At 42.4% G+C, this 22,247-nt stretch overlaps 1 protein-coding gene across 8 annotated transcripts in view; it reads left to right on the top strand.

Annotated features, from left to right (window-relative positions):
- PIWIL2 (piwi like RNA-mediated gene silencing 2) overlaps positions 1-22,247 on the top strand; it is a 318,267-nt gene that overhangs the window by 28,708 nt on the left and 267,312 nt on the right. For 4 of the 8 annotated variants that reach the window (XM_033950157.1, XM_033950158.1, XM_033950159.1 and 1 more), the window contains exons 2-4: positions 6,238-6,350; positions 19,607-19,766; positions 19,862-19,961. In XM_033950157.1, coding sequence (XP_033806048.1) covers positions 19,614-19,766; positions 19,862-19,961 — 253 coding nt within the window. In that variant the 5' untranslated portion in view covers positions 6,238-6,350; positions 19,607-19,613. The remainder of the gene's footprint in view (positions 1-6,237; positions 6,351-19,606; positions 19,767-19,861; positions 19,962-22,247) is intronic. The other 4 variants (XM_033950153.1, XM_033950155.1, XM_033950154.1 and 1 more) reach the window with 1 other exon arrangement.

Here is a 22,247-nt window from a genome sequence, read left to right on the forward strand (position 1 = left end):
TTGCTAAACCTGTTTTCATAGGTTCAGCGACGATCTCTGCTACCCACCCGATTCACTAAACGGCCCAATGCGTGTTTTTCCCTATTGTCCGATCTGATCCAACCCATGCAAATTAGTAAAACCCCATGCAAAATAGCCAAGTGATTGATTCATTAACATTTGCTTGGCTATTTTGATTTGGGTTTTACTATCCTAAAACCCGACTGCTGGGTTTTTTTTTTTGCAATGGCACAGACATTTTGCATGTATTACACACGCAAAATATCTTGCCAATTAAAAAAAATGAAAAAAGGCTCCCCCCCTCTTTCCCTGAACCCAAAAACATGTCAGGAGGGATGCCCACTCCCTCCTGCCACCTGACACTTCCCCCAACAATACCCCCCTCGCAAATATGTCAGGAGGGATGCCCACTCCCTCTTGCCATCAGATGCTCCCACCTCCCCCGCGTGGATATGGCAGGAGGGATGCCCACTCCCTTCTGCCATCGGCTCTCCCCCCACCAAACCCCCTGAACTTAGATATGGCAGGAGGGGACCCGCCACCACCATCAGTGGCCCCCCTCTGGTATCTTTATGCCGGGAGCAGAAAGGGTGCCCTTCCTGCTCCTCTGGCTAGCTCTTGAGCAATGTCGGCTTCAGGCCCTGCCCTGGTGCATCATATGATGCATGGGGAGGAACCTAAGGCCCTGATTGGCTCAGGTGTCTCAGGCCACTCCTAAGGGAGGAGCCCAAGATGCCTGAGCCAAACAGACTTCCTTAGGGAGGAGCCCGATTTTGGCCAATTAGGGACTTAGGCTCCTCCCTGATTGGCCACTCCCCGACATTGCGCAGGAGTTGGCCAGAGGAGCAGGAAGGGCACCCTTTCTGCTCCCGGCATAAAGATACCGGAGGGGGGCCACTGATGGTGGAATCAATATGGGTTAAAATACCAGGAAGAAAGGGAACCGAGATAAAGATGGGATTGTACTACCGCCCACCCGAGCAAACGGAAGCAATGGATGAAGAACTGAGAGCCGAGTTGAGGCAAGAATGTAAAAACGCAAACACCGTAGTCATGGGAGATTTCAACTACCCGGGGATTGACTGGAGCCATGGAGCTTCAAAATGTTCAAAGGAATCGGAGTTCCTGGAGGCTGTGCAGGACTGCTACTTGGAACAGCTAGTCAAGGAACCAACGAGAGGGACAGCTATTCTGGATTTAATCCTCAATGGGCTGGAAGGACCTGCCCAAGAAGTGGAAGTAGTAGGACCTTTAGGGAACAGTGACCACCACACTATCCAATTCAAAGTGGAACTAAGTATATCAAAGGGGAGGAGAACCATTGGAACTATGGAAAGGGAACTATGATGCCATGAGACAAATGGTAAAGAGAAAACTCAAGAACAGCTCCAGAAAGGCACAGACGGTGGACCAAGCCTGGACCTTATTCAAGGACACGGTGAACGAGGCGCAAAACCGGTATATACCCAGATTTAGAAAAGGGTGCAGAAAGAATCAAGCGAAAGACCCAGCATGGTTAACCAAAGAAATTAGGAAGGTGGTAGGAGATAAGAAAAACTCCTTCAGGATGTGGAAAAAGGACAAAACCGAGGAAAATTGGAAAGAGCATACGAAGCACCAAAAAGAATGTCACCGCGCAGTTAGAACAGCAAAGAGAGAGTATGAAGAGAGACTTGCAAAGGAGGCACGGAACTTTAAACCTTTCTTTCGATATGTGAAAGGGAAACAGCCGGCAAGGGAGGAGGTGGGACCCCTGGACGAGGGGGACAGGAAAGGAGTAGTAAAGGAGGAAAAAGAAGTAGAGGACAAATTAAACACATTCTTCTCGTCGGTCTTCATGAAGGAGGACACATCCAATGTACCGGAACCAGAAAAATGGTGTGACCGCATCTGGAGTACTGTGTTCAGTACTGGTCGCCGTACCTTAAGAAGGATATGGCGATACTCGAGAGGGTCCAGAGAAGAGCAATAAAAATGATAAAGGGCATGGAAAACCTTTCGTATGCTGAGAGGCTGGAGAAGCTGGGGCTGTTTTCCCTGGAAAAGCGGAGACTTAGAGGGGATATGATAGAAACTTATAAGATCATGAAGGGTATAGTGAAGGTAGAGAGGGCCAGATTCTTCAGACTGGCGGGGGCAACAAAAACTAGAGGGCACTCAAAAAAATTGAAGGGAGATAGGTTCAGATCAAATGCTAGGAAGTTCTTCTTCACACAGAGGGTGGTGGACACCTGGAATGCGCTTCCAGAGGAGGTGGTAGAGCAGAGTACGACTTTGGGTTTCAAAAGGGGATTGGACGAATTCCTGAGGGGAAAGGGGATCCAGGGGTACAACTAGAGGGTTACTATACAGTACAAAAGGCTGTAAAGTAATAGAGTAGTAGAGTAATGGATCACTACAGGTCATTGACCTGGGGGGGCCGCCGCGGGAGCGGACTGCTGGGCATAATGGACCTATGGTCTGACTCGGCAGAGGCAATGCTTATGTGCTTATGTTTAAAAATCGGCTAGAGAACCGGCCAACAGCGATTGAGTCGCTATCTTTAGTGAATCTGGGCCCTGGTTTCCTGAGTCAAAGCTTCAGTTCCAGTTGCTTCAAATTCCAGTTCTGTGGCCCATCACATGCTAGCCATCGCAAGAAAGCCTGCAATCAAAGGTTTTCTTTAACTTTATTTTTCTGTGTGCACACAGTAGGTTATTTTTCTGTGTGAACACAGTAGGTTAATTTGATTTTTTATTCTTTCATATTTACCTGACATTTTCAGTAGACTCCTGCAAAGAAGAGAAAAAGTTATTAAGGTATACTAGAGCAGTGTTCTTCAAACTTTTTACACCCATGGACCGGCGGAAATAAAATAATTATTTTGTGGACTGGCACCAGTCTATGGACTGGCGGTTGAAGAACATTGGGCAAAGTTGTGAGCCGGACCCAGCCCATCTCCACCCAATCTCTGCCCCAGACCCCACCCCCATAATAGTACTAATTGATCACTATTTTTACCATTCATTTTTCATATATACACATACAGTATTATCTTATTAACAACACATAATGGTTAACCACAAAATTAAACTACGCAAAGCACACTGTATGCTTCTCAATATTCATTCCTACCAGAACTTAGATAACCTCATGCAAATATGGGACCAAAAACTAAAAGTACTAATATATATACAAACGAAACCCTAAGATTCAAGACTCTGTATGTAGTACAACCCCAGAGAAAAAGAAACAAATGCATTTCTTCCTGCACAGTGCAAAATATAGACAGCAGATGAAAATTCTCAAAATTGACACAATTCAATCAGTAAATTCAAAAATAAAACCATTCCCTCTACCTTTGTTGTCTCCCTCCATGTTTCTCCTTAACTTCTGGCCTGTCCCGTCTGGCCGCTTTATGCCACCCCTGGTGTTATCTTTGGGCTGGCTCCCTTTTCCTCACTGCCGCAGTGCACAGGCTCCTCATGCGTCCCACACCTCATCCAGAAGCATTACCTCTGACATTGCAACGTCAGAGAGAAGGCTTCCGTTTCAGGTGCAGGACGTGCGTAGGAGCCGCTGCCCGTGGCTTTGTGCGCTGCAGCACTGAGGAAGAGGGAGCCGGCCCAAAGATAATGCCGCATTGATTGCACCACGGATCGGTGGCTGAAGAACACTGTCTCGGGCCCAATGCACATGCTGGCCCTGTGGACCAGCAGGAAATTTCTGAGGATCGGCAGTTGAAGAACAATGTACTAAAGGAATACACTAGGGGAAAGAGTGAGAACATTAGGAAAAAGAGTAGTTATCCGTAACACTCTGCAACATTTCTTAATGTTTATCTGTAAGAGAAAGAGAAAAACTTAAAGTTACAGAATTTGGAAACAAATTAGAAATATATAAAAATTGTAAAGAAATTTTTCTGAATAACACATCAGGGGAGAGAAGTCCTGAAAGAAAAAAAAAAAGAAGAATTTTCAATTAACTGGAAAGAGTATACAACTTTTAGAAAGAGTGCATGTAAAACTTACCTGTTCACATTTGTTAGCAGAAGGTGAAGTAAGTTAAAAAGAGTTTAAACACAGTTAGTTTTCTTAATAATTGAAAGCACTTTAAAAGGTTTTTAGACTAATTTTATGACTGAATATTCTAATGTTTTTGTTTTAGAGAAACTTGCATTTTAATTATTTATTGAAATTCCTTCTTATCCTTTATAATAAAACCCTTAGTATGCATGCGCACTTACAAAGCCGTGATCCCTGACAGCATGATTTGTGACTCCGTAGCCATGTTCGATTTGCATTGTGTGTGGCGGCTTGTGGTGCGTGTCAGCTTGTGGCGCGTGCGACGGCTTGCGACGGTTTGAGCAGCGAGAGAAAAGGCAGGAGGGTATTCTTTGGCCTGGACGAAGCTGACAGGGCGCTGGTGCTGCGAGGCATCCGGCTGCTACTGCTGCACAGGGAAGTGGAGAGGGATAGGGAAAAGGAGCTGCTTTGGGGGAGGGATGTCCTGGGGGGCAAGGAGCAATCTTGGTTTGCTTGGGGGACCAGAGAAAGATAGGCAGGGGGCCAGGGAGAGAGACAGTCAGAAGTGGATGGGGAGAGGGAAAAGGGGCTGCTTTGAGGGGAGGGGTGTGCTGGGGGGCAGCAATCTTGGTTTGCTTGGGGGCCAGAGAGAGATAGGCAGGGGGTGTGCTGGGGGGTCAGAAATCTTGTTTTGCTTGGGGGGCCAGAGAGAGATAGGCAGGGGGCCAGGGAGAGACACAGACTGAAAGAATGACAAACAGACAGGGGGCCAGAGAGACAAACAGACAGACAATGGCCAAGGAGTGAGAAAGAAAGACAGACGGGGGGCCAGGGAGAGACACATACAGAAAGAATTACTGACAGACAGGGGACCAGAGAGACAGAAAGACAGACAGATAGCCAGTGGCCAAAGAGAGAGAGAGACAAAGAAAAAAAGACAGAAAGCGGCCAAGGAGAGAGAGACATAAAGAAAGAAAGACACATCTATTCTAGCACCCGTTAATGTAACAGGCTTAAAGACTTCACACATCCTGAGACTTTGCAGAGGTTTTAAAAAAAAAATTTTTTTGTAAGGGAGGAAGCATACTCTGACCCAGGGGAAATTCCATCCTCCACCTGCTGCCATTGTGACCTCAGCTGAAAAGCTGCTGCATTGGGTCAGGGTAGGGCTGAACCCCAGAAGGAGCTGTGGGGGGGGGGGGTTCTCAAAGAGAATTCTTCTCCACTCTCATATGTTTGTTGCACCAATATTTCTATGGCTTCAGTGCTCACCATTTATTTTCCATATTCTGACTATATAGTTTTTAACTATATATAGTTTTTAACTATATAGTCTCTTAAGTTGTAATTTGGTGTATATTTATGCATTAAAATTGTATTTGATATTAATTATTTGTCTGCTTTTAATTGGTGTATATGTCTAACCCCTGACGGCCTTTCTGGGTGAAATGTGGCCACGTCGGATTCTTGTTTTTAATAAATTTTACACTTCTACACCTACTGATCTGCTTTGTGTTATTTGCTGCCTTGATTGTTTGCAGATCATTTCCTTTCTGTGCATCTGGTCCTCTATCTTTTTGACCATCATGATCCTTCCTAAAAAGATTATATAGTCCAGTATAGTTATGTTGTCCCTTATTAAATGTTATAATATTTTAGCATTTAAATAACATGCTGTAATGAGTGCTAGATGTCAAAATGCAAGATGCAGTATTTAGGTACTTTGATGGTGTTAAGCAAAATCAGTTTAGTAAAATTACTTTGCTAATTCTTAGTATATTCTTATTTAATAGAGCAATTTTATTTGTTCGAATAACCTTGTCTTAGCATTATTTTAACATGTCCAGGTAAGTATTCTCTTAGGGCCCCTTTTATCAAGCTACGCTAGAGGTTTTTAGCGTGAGCCGGCATGGTAAATGTTCTTACGCTCATAGAATTCCTATGAGCATTGGAGCATTTACCTCCCCGGCTCGTACTAAAAACCTCTAGCGCACCTTGATAAAAGGGGGAGAGGGGGTTAGTTCAAGTTCTATACATAGAAATAATGTTAAAATAAATTGTACAAGCAGGTATGAGTAAATACCTAACCCCCCCCCTCTTTTTACAAAACCTGCGGCTGGCGCTAAAAGCCACACTACGGATTTGTAAAAGGAGGGGGGTGGGAGTAAATGTTTTTTAGGCATATTGAGTAAGTGAGCACTAAATAAGCTTTTTTTTCCCTCTATTTTTACAGATACAATTACTTAACTCGTAAGAAGTCTTCTGTTTCCTAAGGAGGGTGCTAGTTTGTAGACTTTCAGGATTCAAACTCCTACACAAGCTTTTGATTGAAGATCTCAGATACTGGTATCTACTACCCTGACTTTAAATAAATCAGAAAAAACAAATTCCACATATGCATGTTTTGTGCTCCTCATTTACAAGTTTCCCTTTTTTTTTTGCTCTGTTCCTAGCTATTCCGCAAAATTAAAAAATAAAAAATGAGGGGGATCCATTGACCGAGTCCTGAAATCTTAACTCACTTTGATAATTGTGCTTTAACTTTCTAACTATATTTCCAGTGCAATAGGTGAGACATTCTAGACCATGGGTGTCTAACCTTTTGGCTTCCCTGGGCTGCATTGGCCGAAAAAATTTTTTTCTGGGGCCGCACAAACATTAACACTAGCCGATGAGCAAAAAAAAAGGTTGAGCAGGTCCCAAATCTGCAATCACTAATATAGAAGATGTATATATCTAATAATAAACCTTCATTAAAGGACACTATGGAGAGGAACCCAAAAAAGCAGTAATACTTACTCTGACTGAGTGATCCTCCACATACACTGCTGACAGTGGAAGCAGCTACAGGCTTCCGCATCCCCACTCTGATGAGCAGAGATGCGTGCTCCTGGTTCTCCCATTCACTTCTATTACAGCTACAGTGAGCCTCATCAGAGGTGAGCCTCTATCAGAGCGGGGATGCTGAATCAGCTGTCAGCAGCGCACATGGAGGATCATTTAATCAGGGTAAATATTACTGCTTTTTTGGGCCTCCCACTTTGAGCTTAGACTCCCTCAAAATGAATATCTCCCCTGCTGTAGCTAGTAGGGATCCCTAAGCCTCACCAACTGACGGCCACCTCCTCCCCCTCCAACTTCCCAAGTTCTACACCTGGCAGCAATATTGCAGAGCTGCCTCCTTCGCCCCTTGGCTTTCATGCATGCATGAAAGCAGTGGCAGCTTGAGGATATTGCCATTGGCTGCAAAGCTTGGAGAATTTGAGTTGCCAGACTGGAGGAAGATGTCATCAGTTGGCAGGGCTTGGGATCCCCACTAACTCAAATATTTATAAATTGCACTCAGGCGGGGAGAAACTTTGGTGCCCATCCATTCATTTTGGGCACCAGTCCCTTCCCCAAATCAGCTGACTACACCACTGAATACAAAAATAATTGTGATGCACATATCCCAAAGCTAACATATTCCAGTTAATAAATTCAAAATAAAACTATTTTTTCTACCTTGTTGTCTGGATGTTTTGTTTTTCCATCATCTTGGTCCCAGTTTCTCTTTCTGCTTTTTCTCTATCTCAACTAATTCTCTTTCCAGTGTCTGCTGTCCATTTTTTTCTCCTCTTCTGTCGTTCCATTTCCTTCTTATGCCTATCTCCAATGTATTGATTTTTCCTTTTCAGCTTTCTTAACTTTTTCTTTTCTGCCTCTGTCCACTCAAATCTTGCCTTCTTTCTCACCCTTCTTCTTTTTAAATGTTCAGCTACCTTTCAATTCTCTCAGTCCCTAGCTCTCCCATTTCCCATCTCACTCCTTTCCCAGCCTCCTATTCCCTTCTATCTGTTCTCCATTACCACATTTCTACCAATGTACTCACTGCTCTCTCACTCATCTTGTCATCTCCCTTTTGACCTCATCCACATGGCTCTCACCACTTTCAGAATCCCCCTCCCTCTGCTCACTGGTCAGGCTATAACTCCCTGTCCCTCTCTCCACTGGTCAGGCTATAATTCCCTGTCCCTTTCTTTCCATCCCCTAGCATCATCTTATCCCAGCTCTCTTCCCTCCTGCCCTTCCATGGTTCCATTTCTCCTCCTCTGTCTCCATGGTCCAAAATTTTGTTCCCTTTCTTTTCTGTTTTTCTTCTCTCCCCCCCTTGATGCTGAACAATGAAATGGAGACGGCCAATCTGTTGAGATTCCTGGTATCTCTGGATTTACTCACCTAGGGTCCGATCAACATGGTTATTTGTCCTACTTTGGTATTATGACCTAGCCTTTGAAAAGTCATGGGTGACGTGTAAGGGGTATACAAAGCAGATTATTTCTTCTCTTCTCAGGGTGATACAGACATCTTCACCTGTGGCTTATACTACCGTTTGGAGGTTTTTCCTTTCTTGGTACTTCTCAACATTAGTACTCTTCCAGGTTTCTATGTTTTATGTTCTTTCTTTTTTGGCTAGAGCGTACTGCCAAGGGCTTGGTGTTCAATTCCCTTCAGCTTCACGTGGCAATCTTAGCTTGTTACAAAAGCTAGGTATCTTGCTATTCGCTTTCTTCTCAGCTTCATGAGGTGCAATTCCTTAAAGGAGCACAGTATATTCATACACCTCTTAAGCAGCCCTATCCAGAGTGCACCCTTAAGGTACTTCTTCGCAGTTTACAGAAGGCTCTGTTTCAAACTTGTCTTTTGAGACTCTAAGGCTGGGACTTGAAGCATGATGTTCCTTGTGGCCTTAGAAATAGAAATAGAAATAGACGGCAGATAAGGGCCACAGCCCATCTAGTCTGCCCACCCTAATGACCCTCCCCTACCTTTCTCTGTGAATAGATCCCACGTGTCTATCCCATTTGGCCTTAAAATCAGGCACGCTGCTGGCCTCAATCACCTGTAGTGGAAGACTGTTCCAGCGATCAACCACTCTTTCAGTGAAAAAGAATTTCCTGGTGTCACCTCGTAGTTTCCCGCCCCTGATTTTCCACGGATGCCCTCTTGTTGTCGTGGGACCCTTGAAAAAGAAGATATCTTCCTCTGCCTCGATGCGGCCCGTAAGATACTTGAACGTCTCGATCATGTCTCCCCTCTCTCTGCGCTCCTCGAGCGAGTATAGCTGTAATTTGTCAAGCCGTTCTTCATATGGAAGATCCTTGAGACCCGAGACCATCCGGGTGGCCATCCTTGGCTTCGGTTCGGCAGTTTTCTGAGTTGCAGGCCATGTACAGCGGCGATTCTTATTTCTGAGTTACAAATTCTGGGGTGTCAGCTCGGACAGTACCACACTTTCTTTCTAAGGTGGTGTCATCCTTTCTTTTATGCCGCTCTCACTTTTCCTTTTTTTCTTCCTGGGAGGAGAAATGAGGAAGCGAGCTTTTCTTCACTGTGTGTCTTAAAGGAGCGTAGCATTCTCCGCAATCTGTAGGTTTCTTATGACTTTTAGTCGTTTAGATCACCTCTTTGTATTCTTCCAGGGACGCACAAAAAAAAAAAAAAAATTTGGCAGTGTCCAAAGCTTCCATTGCTCAGAGGATTCAAGAGGACATTCTTTACACTTACTTGACGGCAGGGAAGCGGTTGGCGGAAGAACCTCATGGTCATTCAGCTAGAGCGATGGCTACTTCTTGGACTCAGTCCAGAGGTTTTTTCCTTGGAGGAGTTTTGTCAAGTAGCTACTTGGTCTTCCATGAATACTTTATCTCAGTCTTATCGGTTGGATGTGGGGGCGCATGCGGAGGCTTCGGTTGTTGCGGAGGTGGTCTTTGCTTCCCACCCGAATTGAGGATTGCTTTGTTACATCTCATTGGTCTCTGGATTCATCTGCTGCTGTTGCTAAGGAAGGAAAAATTATGTTCTTACCTGTTAATTTTCTTTCCTTTAGACGCAGCAGATGAATCCAGAGCCCCACCCTTTCTGGATTTTTACAGTCGGTTTTTTCTTTTGCAATTTTCAGTTTGTTATTATTGCTAGTTGTATTCTGCATTATTGCCTCTTGACATTTGTTATGGGAAAGAAGTTATTTACATGCTAAGCATATTGATGGTTACGGATGCTTGTGCAAGGAGCAATACTGAAGATGCAGGAGGCGTGCTAGCCAATAGGACCACCTGTTAATCAGTTTCTCTATCTCCACCTGCTGGTAGATGTGTGCTATCCCATTGGTCTCTGGATTCATATGCTGCGTCTAAAGGAAAGAAAATTAACAGGTAAGAACATAATTTTTCCTTAGGGGAATCAGCGGTTTTCTGCAGCGCGCTGGCTGCATTTTTGTGCCTCTGCCCGTCCAGTTGCACATCCGGTGCTCCACAGGGGTGGAGGCATAGACAGGGGAGTTTGACTAGCAGCCCGAAGATCAGCTTGAAAGATGAATTTGCAGCAGTGTGGCAATGAATTCTAAACCGACCATTGAAAAGGCTGGAGGAAAAAAGCAGGATGTCTATGTCTCTGGTAAACAGTGAGTACAGTGGAGATGACAAGCTCTAAAATTGATCTTTTAAAAGTTAATTTTGAGGGGTTTTGAAGGTTTTCTTGTGTTCCTCTCTGTTCCCCCACCTGAAATAAGTTTTTTTTGGGTACTTTTTAAAGTTTGAGAAATGTAGTTTTTGGCGTATTTTTGATGCAAATTCGGGTCAGTCAGACATTTTGAATTTTTAATGATCTTTTTTCAACTTTTCCCTGCTTCTTTAAAATTCAAAATTTAGCTAGGAAAACTGCTGGAATGAAGTCCTTAGGTTCTCCTTGTGTGGATTCATGGCAAATTTTTGAACAAATTGCCGTATTTAAAGCGTGGCGGGGGAGGGAGGGAAGAGGGGAATGGAGTGTGGCAGCTTTGGAGGTGGGGCGGGGAGGCAGGGAGAAATCCGTGGCTTCAGTGAGGGGGGCAGGCAGGCAGGGAGAGATTCTGGGCAGTGGCCAGCCCGTGTACCCCCAACAGGTGGTCTGCAAGCCCCAGGGGGTACGCAGGTTGAGAAACACTGGTCTAGAATGTCTCACCTATCTACTGGGGAAGATCTTACTAGGGTAAGTACATAAACTCCTTTTCTAGTGCAATAGGTGTGTCATTATGGATAGTAGGGTATTCTCCTCATGCTCGTGAGCCGTGCAGAAGGAGTCCACTCCAGGTTTTCAACTCCTCCTCCAGAGGGCTTTGCTGCCCCCTTCAGTTTTTTTCCGTTTGCACGCAAAGCTACAAGGTGTCTTTCTGATCTGCTCTTATATTTCTTTATTTTTCTGTGGATTTTTTTGTGGCTATTTGTGTACCAGAGCTCCCCAGTGCGGGGAAAGATCTGCCTGCATGGAGATGCAGACTTGGGTCTGCAGCCGGCAGTCTCATAATCCCTTGGGGACTTGTTTGGCCAGGTTTCAGAAAACTTTGTGGCGCTCATGATATTTCTCCCTAATAGCTTTGCTCACCTACAGAATTGCAGGGGTTTGAGCACAGGAAGCTCAGTGGAGCTCTTCAAGGCGCTGGCTGCAATTTCACCTCCTCCCCTTTGCCACGTTTGCACCTCCTCCTCTTCACCTCGTTTGCTGCTGTTTGGGTTTTTTGTGGTTCTTTTGGCTTTTTGCTTGTGTTTTGGCATTATGCTGTCCAACATCTGAGTAGATTATGGCAGGAGATTCCTGAAGAAGCCAGTGGGCGAAACGGGGATGACCCTGTTGGATCTCTGCTGATTGCTTGGACTACCAATTCTTTGGCAGTTGAAAAACTCTACTGAAGCTACATCTGGTGGGGAAGGAAAGATGGCCAGACCAATTCCAAGAACAAGCTAAGTGTTTGGCTTCTATTTTTGATGCTGGCTTTTTGAAAGATGAGTCTAAATCAGATATGGGCAACTCCGGTCCTCGAGGGCCAGAATCCAATCGGGTTTTCAGGATTTCCCCAATGAATATGCATTGAAAGCAGTGCATGCAAATATATCTCATGCATATTTATTGGGGAAATCCTGAAAACCCGATTGGATTCAGACCCTCGAGGACCGGAGTTGCCCATGTCTGGTCTAAATACTTGCGCTGAAGAATAGCAGCTTTGGAAACCTTAAAAGTAAAAGTAAGTTTTTTGGACGGCCATATGAAGCTTAAATGAAGCTTTTTTCTCCCATTTTTAGGTTTCCAATGCGCTTGTATGACTGATAAGTAGTGTCAAGGTTTTTGACTTATCCTTCAGAAGTATTTTGGATAAGTTAGTTAAAATAGTATTAAAACCTTATCCATCCTATAATCCTGTTTGTGATATTTACTCTGTGCCCCCCCATATCACTTCTTCCCTTCCTCCCCAGAAGATAGCGAGAGGGGCTCAGAGTGACCCCACATATCACTTCTCAACTCCCCCCCTATGGAGAAGATAGCGAGAGGGGCTCAGTGACCACACATCACCTCTCACCCTCAGAGAAGACAGTAAGAGGGGCTTCTTTTTGACCCCAAGAAGTCTAGCAAAACGTGTTTTAAGGAGTATTCAGATACCTGGGTTGGCTGTTGAACAGCACCAACCAATCCCTGGAGGGAAGAGGAATCCAGAAGCTTCAAAGGCATGAATCAATGACACAGTGTGGGCTAGATTCACTAAGCTCACCGATTGCGTCCCGACCAGTTTACAGGCCTTCTCCGATCCCGACCCAATTCACTAACCTTCTGCCCGATCCGATCTGCACATGCAAATGAGGGGAAATGGCATGCAAAGTAGGAAGGCAGCGATTCACTAAATTGAAGAAGGAACACCGATTGGGCTGGCCGATCCAAAAAGAAGCGACTACTGAGGATCAGTCACTCACGTCCTTGACGACTGTTCTGCTCTCTGTTGCCCTGAAATCCCAGCCCTGAAGCCCTGAAATCCCAGTGTCAAAAAAATAAAACCAACCAAAATAAAACATTTTAAATACATCTCCTGCTCTCTGCCGACTCTACTGCTCTCTGCCGCCCTTCCCTGCAGTGTGAGCCTGTGGTTTTAACCCGCGGGTTAAAAGCGTGTTCTGTTCATATGGGGTGACCTCTTTTCCTAAAACCAGGGACTAATGCTCTCTCCCTCCCCCATCACCCCTCCAGCTCGGTGTCTGTGTAGCTCCTGAATTGAATTAGGACTTGGAGCTATAAGGCTGGTACGTTTTGAGAAAGGTGGTTGAGCTTCCTGAGCTGGTGGTGGCTTTGAATTTTTCCATCAGCGCCTTAAAATTCAGTTTCTCCATCTTCTTTCACTGCCTTCTATGTATGCTTTACAGCACTGGGATAAGACAGATGGGCAGAAGTGTGTTCTGTTCCATTAAAGCCCCCCTCCCTTCCTTGTTTTGACCTCGCTTGTGTGAAGAACAAGCACATGCGTAGACCATCTAAAGGCAAAGAAGATGGTCTGCGCATGCATCAGGATCGCTCTGGGGTCGCTGTGGGATGTGCCTTTGATCACATTAATTTGCATGAGGAGGTGTAGTGAATCAGTCTCCTGAGAAGACTCGGCCACGGATCGCCCATGGATCGGATTGGATAGGTGAGTTTAATGAATCTAGCCCTTTGTTATTTTTCAGAACTAGAACTACTGCTAGACTAATAAGTTATTCCTACACCTTCAGCTTCCTCTAGGCTAATAAGTTATTCCTACACCTTCAGCTTCCTCCAGGCAATCCATAAAGGTTAACCGGAATTAGTGTTGTAACTGTTATGTAACTGTATATTAATCATTCTCAAATTATTTTTATTGAGCTCAACAAGAGGAAAAGACAAAAGCACAGTGGAATACAGAAAACAAGCACATTTTTTTCTATAAACCCAACACATCCCCACCGCTCCCACCCCCCCAAATGTATATTAATCATTAAAAGGATTTACGGAACACTAATTCCTCAATACAAAGCAAGCATAAACTTGCACAACAAAGTACATTAGAAACAACCTAGGATCCAAGGGAAAAGTCAAAGAAAGGATATAAAGAAAGTAATCAATACAAATTCCTCTGACTTCTATACATCACCTTGGAGAAAATCACCAAAGGCTTTTTTTTGTCTTGTTTTAATTTAATTCAGAAGTTCTGCTAGCCCAACCAATCAGATTAAAACAAAAACAAAACGCCTTAGGGCATTCTTTTCAGGCGCTGAATTCACCGACAACCCTAGCTGCTCCTGTGCTCCATGCTGAGGAGAGGAAGGACTGGTAAGCCTTGAGAAGTCAAGGGATTCAGCGTCTTTACAGAATCCCTTGACAGCCTGGCGCTCTGGACGTCATAAGGGGGAGGAGCCTCCGAGGCCTGCAACCTAGCCCAGAAAGGGAAGAAGAAATGCAGTCCATGAAGGAAGAACCACCAGCAGCCAGAGGAAGAGCTGCCGGCAGTTCACAATGGAAGTAAGGTGGAGGAGTTTTCCAGGAACCCGCAGCAAGCAGCCCATGGTCAGGGCCTTCACTGAATCCCTTAAAGGTCCTGACTGCATGACACATTGACTTATTCATAAAGAGTCTGTGTTTCTAGTTGTTGAGGTCTTTTTCTTCCATATAGAACAAACAATAAATGTTCAGTGATTAATTTGTATTCATTTGGTTCCATTCTTTAGCCCATCCTCTCCAAAAAGCTCAGCGTGGGTTATAGAATTTACATACTTAATTATAGGACATACATCATAAATGCATAAAATCCTCATTAATTACAAGATATCCAAGACTCATCTTGTAATTTACATTACTTCATACTCCTATCAATAGAGCTCATCAGTGTACATACTAGAGAATGACTCGGGGAAAAACTTTGTCCCCGTCTCTGCCCTGTCCCGTCCCAGCGAGCTCAATCCCCATTCCGTCTCCGCAAGCTTAGCTCCCATTCCCATCCAATCTAAAGTCTTTGTTAATGAACTGTGGTTGAATACATCAATCATCCAATCTAAAGTCTAGCGCAGTTTAATAGAAGAGGCCCTTTGATTCTTTAGCAAATAAACTTCAGAATTTTGTACTTGTTTCAAATACAACTGACTCTTAATAAGTAATCTCATAAACAATGCATTGCAATAATCCATAGATTTGTGATAGCACACATGCATAAGGTAATTGGGCAAAATCAACCTCTGTGAAGTAAACTCCAATTTTCCATAGTTGATGCAGATAATAAAAAGAAGTAGAAACTACCTGTGACATGAAAGTCAAACCAGCATCCATAACCACACCCAAACTTTAGACCTAATTTTTGGCTACCAGGGTAGAATCATCCCACATTAAAGGAGGATGTAAAAAAGAATAATTATCTCTGTGTACCCAAAGAAGGTCAGTCTTTGATGTATTCAATCACAGTTTAACAATCATCCAATCTAAAGTCTTTGTTAATGAACTGTGGTTGAATACATCAATCATCCAATCTAAAGTCTCTGATGTATTCAACTGCAGTTTATTATCCATCATCCACTCTAATTTCTGTTCGAGAAGAGTTTAATTTGTTCAGTTGAACATCATGAGTTAATTCCAATGGGATGAGCTGCATATTATCAGCAAATTAATATATTTGAACCTGATGTTTCAAAGCAATATCAATGACAGGTCTGACATATAAATTAAAGAGTAGTGGTGACAATAATGTACCCTGCGGAACTCTATATTTAAGTAGTCTAGGTTTAGATATATCAGACTGACCAAAATATGGAGAGAAACACTATCTTCTTCTGTGATACTGACGTAAAATGTGAAAACAAAAATCACAGTTATACTATTATAGATATTTCAAATTATTTATGAAAAACTCAGACCCTGAACCCGTGAATAATAGTGTAATCACACCACCTGAGGTTCAATAGGGGACCATCATGGTTTTTCACTTTCCCCATATACCATCCAAACTATATGACAAAATAAATACACAAGGTACTTATCTGAAATGGATGGATTATCGCTGTTACTGAATCGCAGACGTATGTGATGTGCCAAGTGCCATAAAATAACAATTAAGTTGATTGAAGAAAAATTGACTCTAATACCCCTGTCCCCCCGACTCGAGTTTCAAGTCTTCTTCAGGGAAGGACACTAATAAATCAAAACACAAATGTAAATGTAAAGAAAATCATATCTAAAATGAACTAACTCACTATCAATGGGCTCAGGAAATATGAATATATTTCCCTTGTTGTATTAACTATTTAACACTCTATCGAAGAACTATGTATAAATAAATACCTGTTAGTGGCTCACAACTTCAAAGAGGTAACCCTATCGGGATAGGCTGACCGGTAAAGGTAAAAGAAAATACTACTCCGGAACACTCCATATATACCAATCCCAACGGAAATGACGTAAAAGGGACGGAACAACCGGAACCCCAACCAGGAAATAATGGAATATCCACGCTAAGAACTTACGTAAGCAACCATTCAATTTCATGATTTAAACCATGAGGAATCAAAGTTTGCCATTCAAAGATGAAACGCTGTTCTCTCCGGATCAAAGCCCCCGAGAGATCTCCCTCTGGGTCTCTGATCTGGATGAGAACAGTGTATTTAAGTTCATTAATGGAATGTGGTTGCTCTATCCAGTGGGACGTGAGAGGGGCAGACATCCTGTGATTGCGAATGCCACTCAAGTGCTCAGAAATCCTGATCTTAATTTTACGAGACGTTTGGCCAATATAGTATTTGTTGCATGGGCACCTGATGCAATATACTACTCCGGCAGAGTCGCAATTTGTATCCGATTGCAATTTAAATTTATTCCTTTGACCTGTCGGAACCTCCATATACGTAGTGCCCCACACATGATGACATAAACGGCATTTGCCGCATGCTTTGTGAGGAGATAAATTTCTTATATTGGATCTGAATTGCCTATATTTTAATTTTTCTCCGGTCAGCCTATCCCGATAGGGTTACCTCTTTGAAGTTGTGAGCCACTAACAGGTATTTATTTATACATAGTTCTTCGATAGAGTGTTAAATAGTTACTACAACAAGGGAAATATATTCATATTTCCTGAGCCCATTGATAGTGGATTAGTTCATTTTAGATATGATTTTCTTTACATTTACATTTGTGTTTTGATTTATTAGTGTCCTTCCCTGAAGAAGACTTGAAACTCGAGTCAGGGGGACAGGGGTATTAGAGTCAATTTTTCTTCAATCAACTTAATTGTTATTTTATGGCACTTGGCACATCACATACGTCTGCGATTCAGTAACAGCGATAATCCATCCATTTCAGATAAGTACCTTGTGTATTTATTTTGTCATATAGTTTGGATGGTATATGGGGACAGTGAAAAACCATGATGGTCCCCTATTGAACCTCAGGTGGTGTGATTACACTATTATTCACGGGTTCAGGGTCTGAGTTTTTCATAAATAATTTGAAATGTCTATAATAGTATAACTGTGATTTTTGTTTTCACATTTTAGATATATCAGAACCCGGCTTTATGCTCTTGAGTTTGACATTCTAAAAAAGAAAACCACCTAAGTGCGGTATCACAAATTCCATATGTAATGTAAATGCGTATGAGTTGAGTCTCTTTCATTTGAAAGGAAATTGCAATGAGAGTTAAGAGGAGTTAGGCTCCGGAATAATCTAAGGAAATACTTTTTTACAGAAAGGGTGGTAGATGTATGGAACAGTCTCCCACAAGAGGTGGTGGAGACAGAGACTGTGTCTGAATTCAAAAGGGCCTGGGATAGGCATGTGGGATCCTCGGAGAGAGAAAGAGATAATGGTTCCTGCGGATGGACAGATTAGATGGGCCATTTGGCCTTTGTCTGCCGTCATGTTTCTATCAGACAACCTTGACAAAAGAATGGGATGATCTGATATGTCAAAAGCAGCATTTAAGTCCAAAAAGACTAGTAAAACCATCTTCTTCATTATCAACATTTCCAGCAATCAACAACATCCAATAATACTGTTTCCGTGCTGTGAAACCTGAATCCAGATTGAAACTTTGGAAATGCCTCCTGACTCTCAACAAAATCTTGTAATTGCAACAGAACAAACTTTTCCAATATTTCAGATAAGAATGATAAATTGGAGACAGGACAAAAATTACAAGGTTGATTAAGATCTAAAAATGATTTATTTAAAACTGGTCAAACTAAATAGGCACTGTATCTGACTGCAATGATCCATTTATCAACAGCAATATTGATGTCAAACATCCTTTACTGAAAATAAAAGGGAAGATAGACAGGGATCAAAGACTAAAGCTGAGGGTTGAAAAGAACCTATTATCTCACCCAATTCATCACGTGATACAACAGTAAATTTATCTAAAGATTTATCCACAGTCTTCTTTTTCAAGAATCCTCCAATCTCATTCAAATTGTCACTTGATAGAACAATAAATTTATCTGAAAACTTATCCACTGTTTGCTTCTCCATAGGGGAAGTTGAACCTTAGGTACTGTTGAAGTGGCTTGTTATGGTCTGTCTTTATCTCTAAAACCCTTATGATAATAGAGGGACTGGAGTAACAAAATACAAATAATCCAAACTCCAGTATAAACAATCCTATTGTGTTCCAACTGCAATAAATCATTGTGGAAAAAGGCCTCAGAAGCCGTAGGAAGCAAATGCTGTCCTTTGGTTATTTGGAGACAGAGCCATATGATATACCAGCTCCTCTACTTGCTTCTATCATTGGCCTAAAATACCTCTTGTGTTGCAATTCAATAATTTTAGGTATGTGTAATGCACTCGTACTGATAAACCAGAAAAAAAGTGAAATAATGAATTAGTGCTTATCTGAATAGCATCCCGCTCTTTCATTTGCATGACTCATACAAAACTGTGCTGTTTGCAGCCGATGGCCATCGTTTCACAGTCCAATGACCATTTCATCAGGGCACTGTTCCTCCTGTATAGGTAACACCTGTTGTCTTCTGATTCTTTGTTGGAGAGATTTGCTCCCTTCAGGAGCTTGGAACACTCTGAGGGATTTTGGCTGGGTATTGAGATGAGTGCATTACACATATCTAAAATCATCGAATTGCAACACCGGAGGCTTTTTAGGCCAATGATAGAAGCAAGTAGAGAAGCTGGTATATCATACGGCTCTCTCTCCTATAGTCAAAAGGGCAGTGTTTGCTTCCTACGGCTTCTGAGGCCTTTTCCTCCACAATTGATTGCAATTGGAACACAATAGGATTGTTTATACTGGAGTTTAGATTTATCTCTTACATAGATGAAGAAAGAAAATGTGCACATATTTTAGTTTCAGATACATGCACACTATTTTGTCCTTCCTCTCCTCCATCCCCTGCTTCTCTCACAATAACAGCTGCAAAGTGCAAGGATGGTAAACATCCATGCTTTTATGGCCATTAATTTTCAAAGATAAACAGCTCACAGAGTGCATGCATTAAAGCCATCTGCGTATTGTGTAACTATATGGACTATTTGAAAATTAATTGCCCCTTTAGAATTTTTAGGTTTTTATATTGGTATCCCCAGAAATTTCTTTAAACCATGCATTTGAAAGTATAATCCAAGAAAAGTATTTTATTGTTTTCACTTCGGAAAGTTTGAATGTCAAACCACTGCCTAAGGGTTGATAACTCTGTTCACCATCGAGTGCCCTAATGCTTTGTAAATAGATTGATAGTGTACAAAGTCTCAGCCATGAAAGCAGGAGCACAGTTGTTAACGTATATGTTGAAACTTGTTTTATTTCCTAATAGAGTTGTAATGGATCCATCAAGACCTCCAATGAGGGGTTCATCCTTTCGCATGCCCTTTGGGGTTCATATGCCAGGAGCTCTTCATGGAACTGGTGAGATAGTTCTTGGCAGAGGAGCTCTACTAGAAGAAGCAGCTCAACAAACGAAACTGGGAAAGCAGGTAAAACGAAGTAGAGATTGTACTGTAGTTAGCTGTTTGCAGAAGGACTCGTTAATAAGATGCATGATAGTAATTTTTTCCTTTCACTCCTGCAGGAATCCATGGCTTTTGCCACTGCTCTGCCAGCCATGTTCCGGGGTATGGGTATTGCGACCCTGCCCACTCGCTCCCTAGGACAAGAGATTCTACCATTGGGTAAGGAAGATCTGTATAATATCACCTGCAGTCCTGAGAGCTGCTAAAATGTTCACCTTAGAACATAAGAATAGCCATACTGGGTCTAACCAGTGGTCCATCTATCCTAGTATCTTGTTTCCAGCAGTGGCCAATCCAGGTCACAAGTACCTGGCTAATAACAAAATTTCATGCTACTGATCCCAGGGCAAGCAGTAGTTTCCCCCATGTCTAGCTTAATAGCTGACTATGGACTTTTCTTCAAAATTTCTACAATTGGTTGGCCCTGATGGACAGAGGGTTCACTCAGATGAAACTATTAATAAAATTTTTAAATACTATTACAAGGCTATTTATGCAAAAGACAAGTTAGTGCAGCTGGGTAGTACCTTCTATGCAGACAACTTGGATCTTCCAACTGTGACCATTAAGAGTTCTCAATGCTCTTTTAAGTCAGGATGAGTTGGAGTTAGTCATAAGATAATGTCCACTAAGAAAAGCATCAGGCCCAGATGGGTTTTATAAAATACTCTCCGCTGATGTTGGATCCTCCCTTATTTCTTTTTTTAATTCTGTCAAAAAAATAAAGTTATCCGAGGACAAGCAGGCAGCTTATTCTCACATGTGATTGACGTGGTCCATGAAGTTTGGTATGGACAGTGCAAAAGTGTACTGTCACTTTAAAAAATCTTGTGACTACTCGTACCACACATGCGTGAGTGCCTTTACGCCCGACATTGAGTTGCGGGGTCTTCAGTTTTTAGTTTTCCGTGGAGGTGAGAAACTGCTCTTCAAAGTTTGTCTAAGCTCATCAAACTTGTTTGTCATTTTGTGCCCTCCTGTTCTAATTTTTTCTAGTTTTAGTCATAATTTTTGTTTTGTTTCTTGAATTCAGACATAGTCTTTGTCTCCACCATCTCTACCAGGTGACTATTCTGTGCATCTACTACCCTTTCTGTAAAAAAAAAAAAAAAAAAAAAATTATTTAATTCCTCATACAAAGCCTTGGTGGGAACATGTACTTGTAGCAATGCAAATCTCTAAGAGCTAAGTAATCCTGAATTGTTTATCCCTGATTTTGCTTTAAGCATAGAATCTAATATTTTCCCTTTCCCTTCAATCTTCTACTCTACTTTCAGATAGTAAAAAAATAATAATTTGGTTCTTATCTGCTTGGTTATCTGCTCAATTAAGGACTTTAGTCACATTCACCCACCCCAGGGTTTGCTACTGATATATAGGCAACCCAATAATCAACTATATGTCTCAGTCAATTCCCATACCAACCAATCAGGATGACTTTTATTCTGTGCAGTCATTGTGGTGCTTTAGTTCCAAGGCATACAATCTGGAGATTTAGGGCCTGCTCCATCTGTCTTCAGCTTTCTAGTATTAAAAAGGAGCTCTGTAAGCTTAAACAGGAAATGGATGCAATTAAATCAGCTTCCATCACTCCACAGATTCATACCAATTTTCCACCACTGCCTCAAAGAATAAAATAATCCAGGAATACATGGATCACTGTAGAATCAGGTATACTGCAACATGTGACATAGAAACATCCACCTCACAATTGTTGCATCTGCAGAATTCTTAAACTCCATTAGAGCATTGCAGTGCTCAAGAAAAAAGAATTGAGATGGAGCCGGAACCAGTGAAGGTATCTCAAGAGGAAAAGCATCCCCAAAGGAAAAATAAGAAAGCTCTTGTAGAAAATTATTGCTGTTAGGGGATTCTGTCATCATAGGCATTAACCTTGGAACACAAATCAAGGAGCCTAAAATAGTGAAGTGTTTCCCAGGATCCTCGGCTAACAGGAATACCAAACAAATAATTAGGGAAGAAACTAAGAATTCTAAGGATGCTAGATACAAATGACCTAGCCAGCAATACCACACTTGTGGTGCAGAAAGCTTTTTGGGAGCTGGGGGAGAGGTTAAAACCTTTTGTAAAGACTAGCTTTTTCAGAAGTACTACCTACATACGGAAAAGGAGAGGAAAAAGTACTCAATACTGAGATGTTTAATAGGTGGCTCATAGAAACATAGAAACATAGAAATAGATGGCAGATAAGGGCCGCGGCCCATCCAGTCTGCCCACCCTAATGACCCTCCCCTACCTTTACCTTGTGAATAGATCCCACGTGTCGATCCCATTTGGCCTTAAAATCAGGCACACAGCTGGCCTCAATCACCTGAAGTGGAAGACTATTCCAGCGATCAACTACCCTTTCAGTAAAAAAGAACTTCCTGGTGTCACCTCGCAGTTTCCCGCCTCTGATTTTCCACAGATGCCCTCTTGTTGCCA

Source organism: Geotrypetes seraphini, chromosome 6 (assembly GCF_902459505.1).
Source record: "Geotrypetes seraphini chromosome 6, aGeoSer1.1, whole genome shotgun sequence".
NCBI lineage: Eukaryota > Metazoa > Chordata > Amphibia > Gymnophiona > Dermophiidae > Geotrypetes > Geotrypetes seraphini.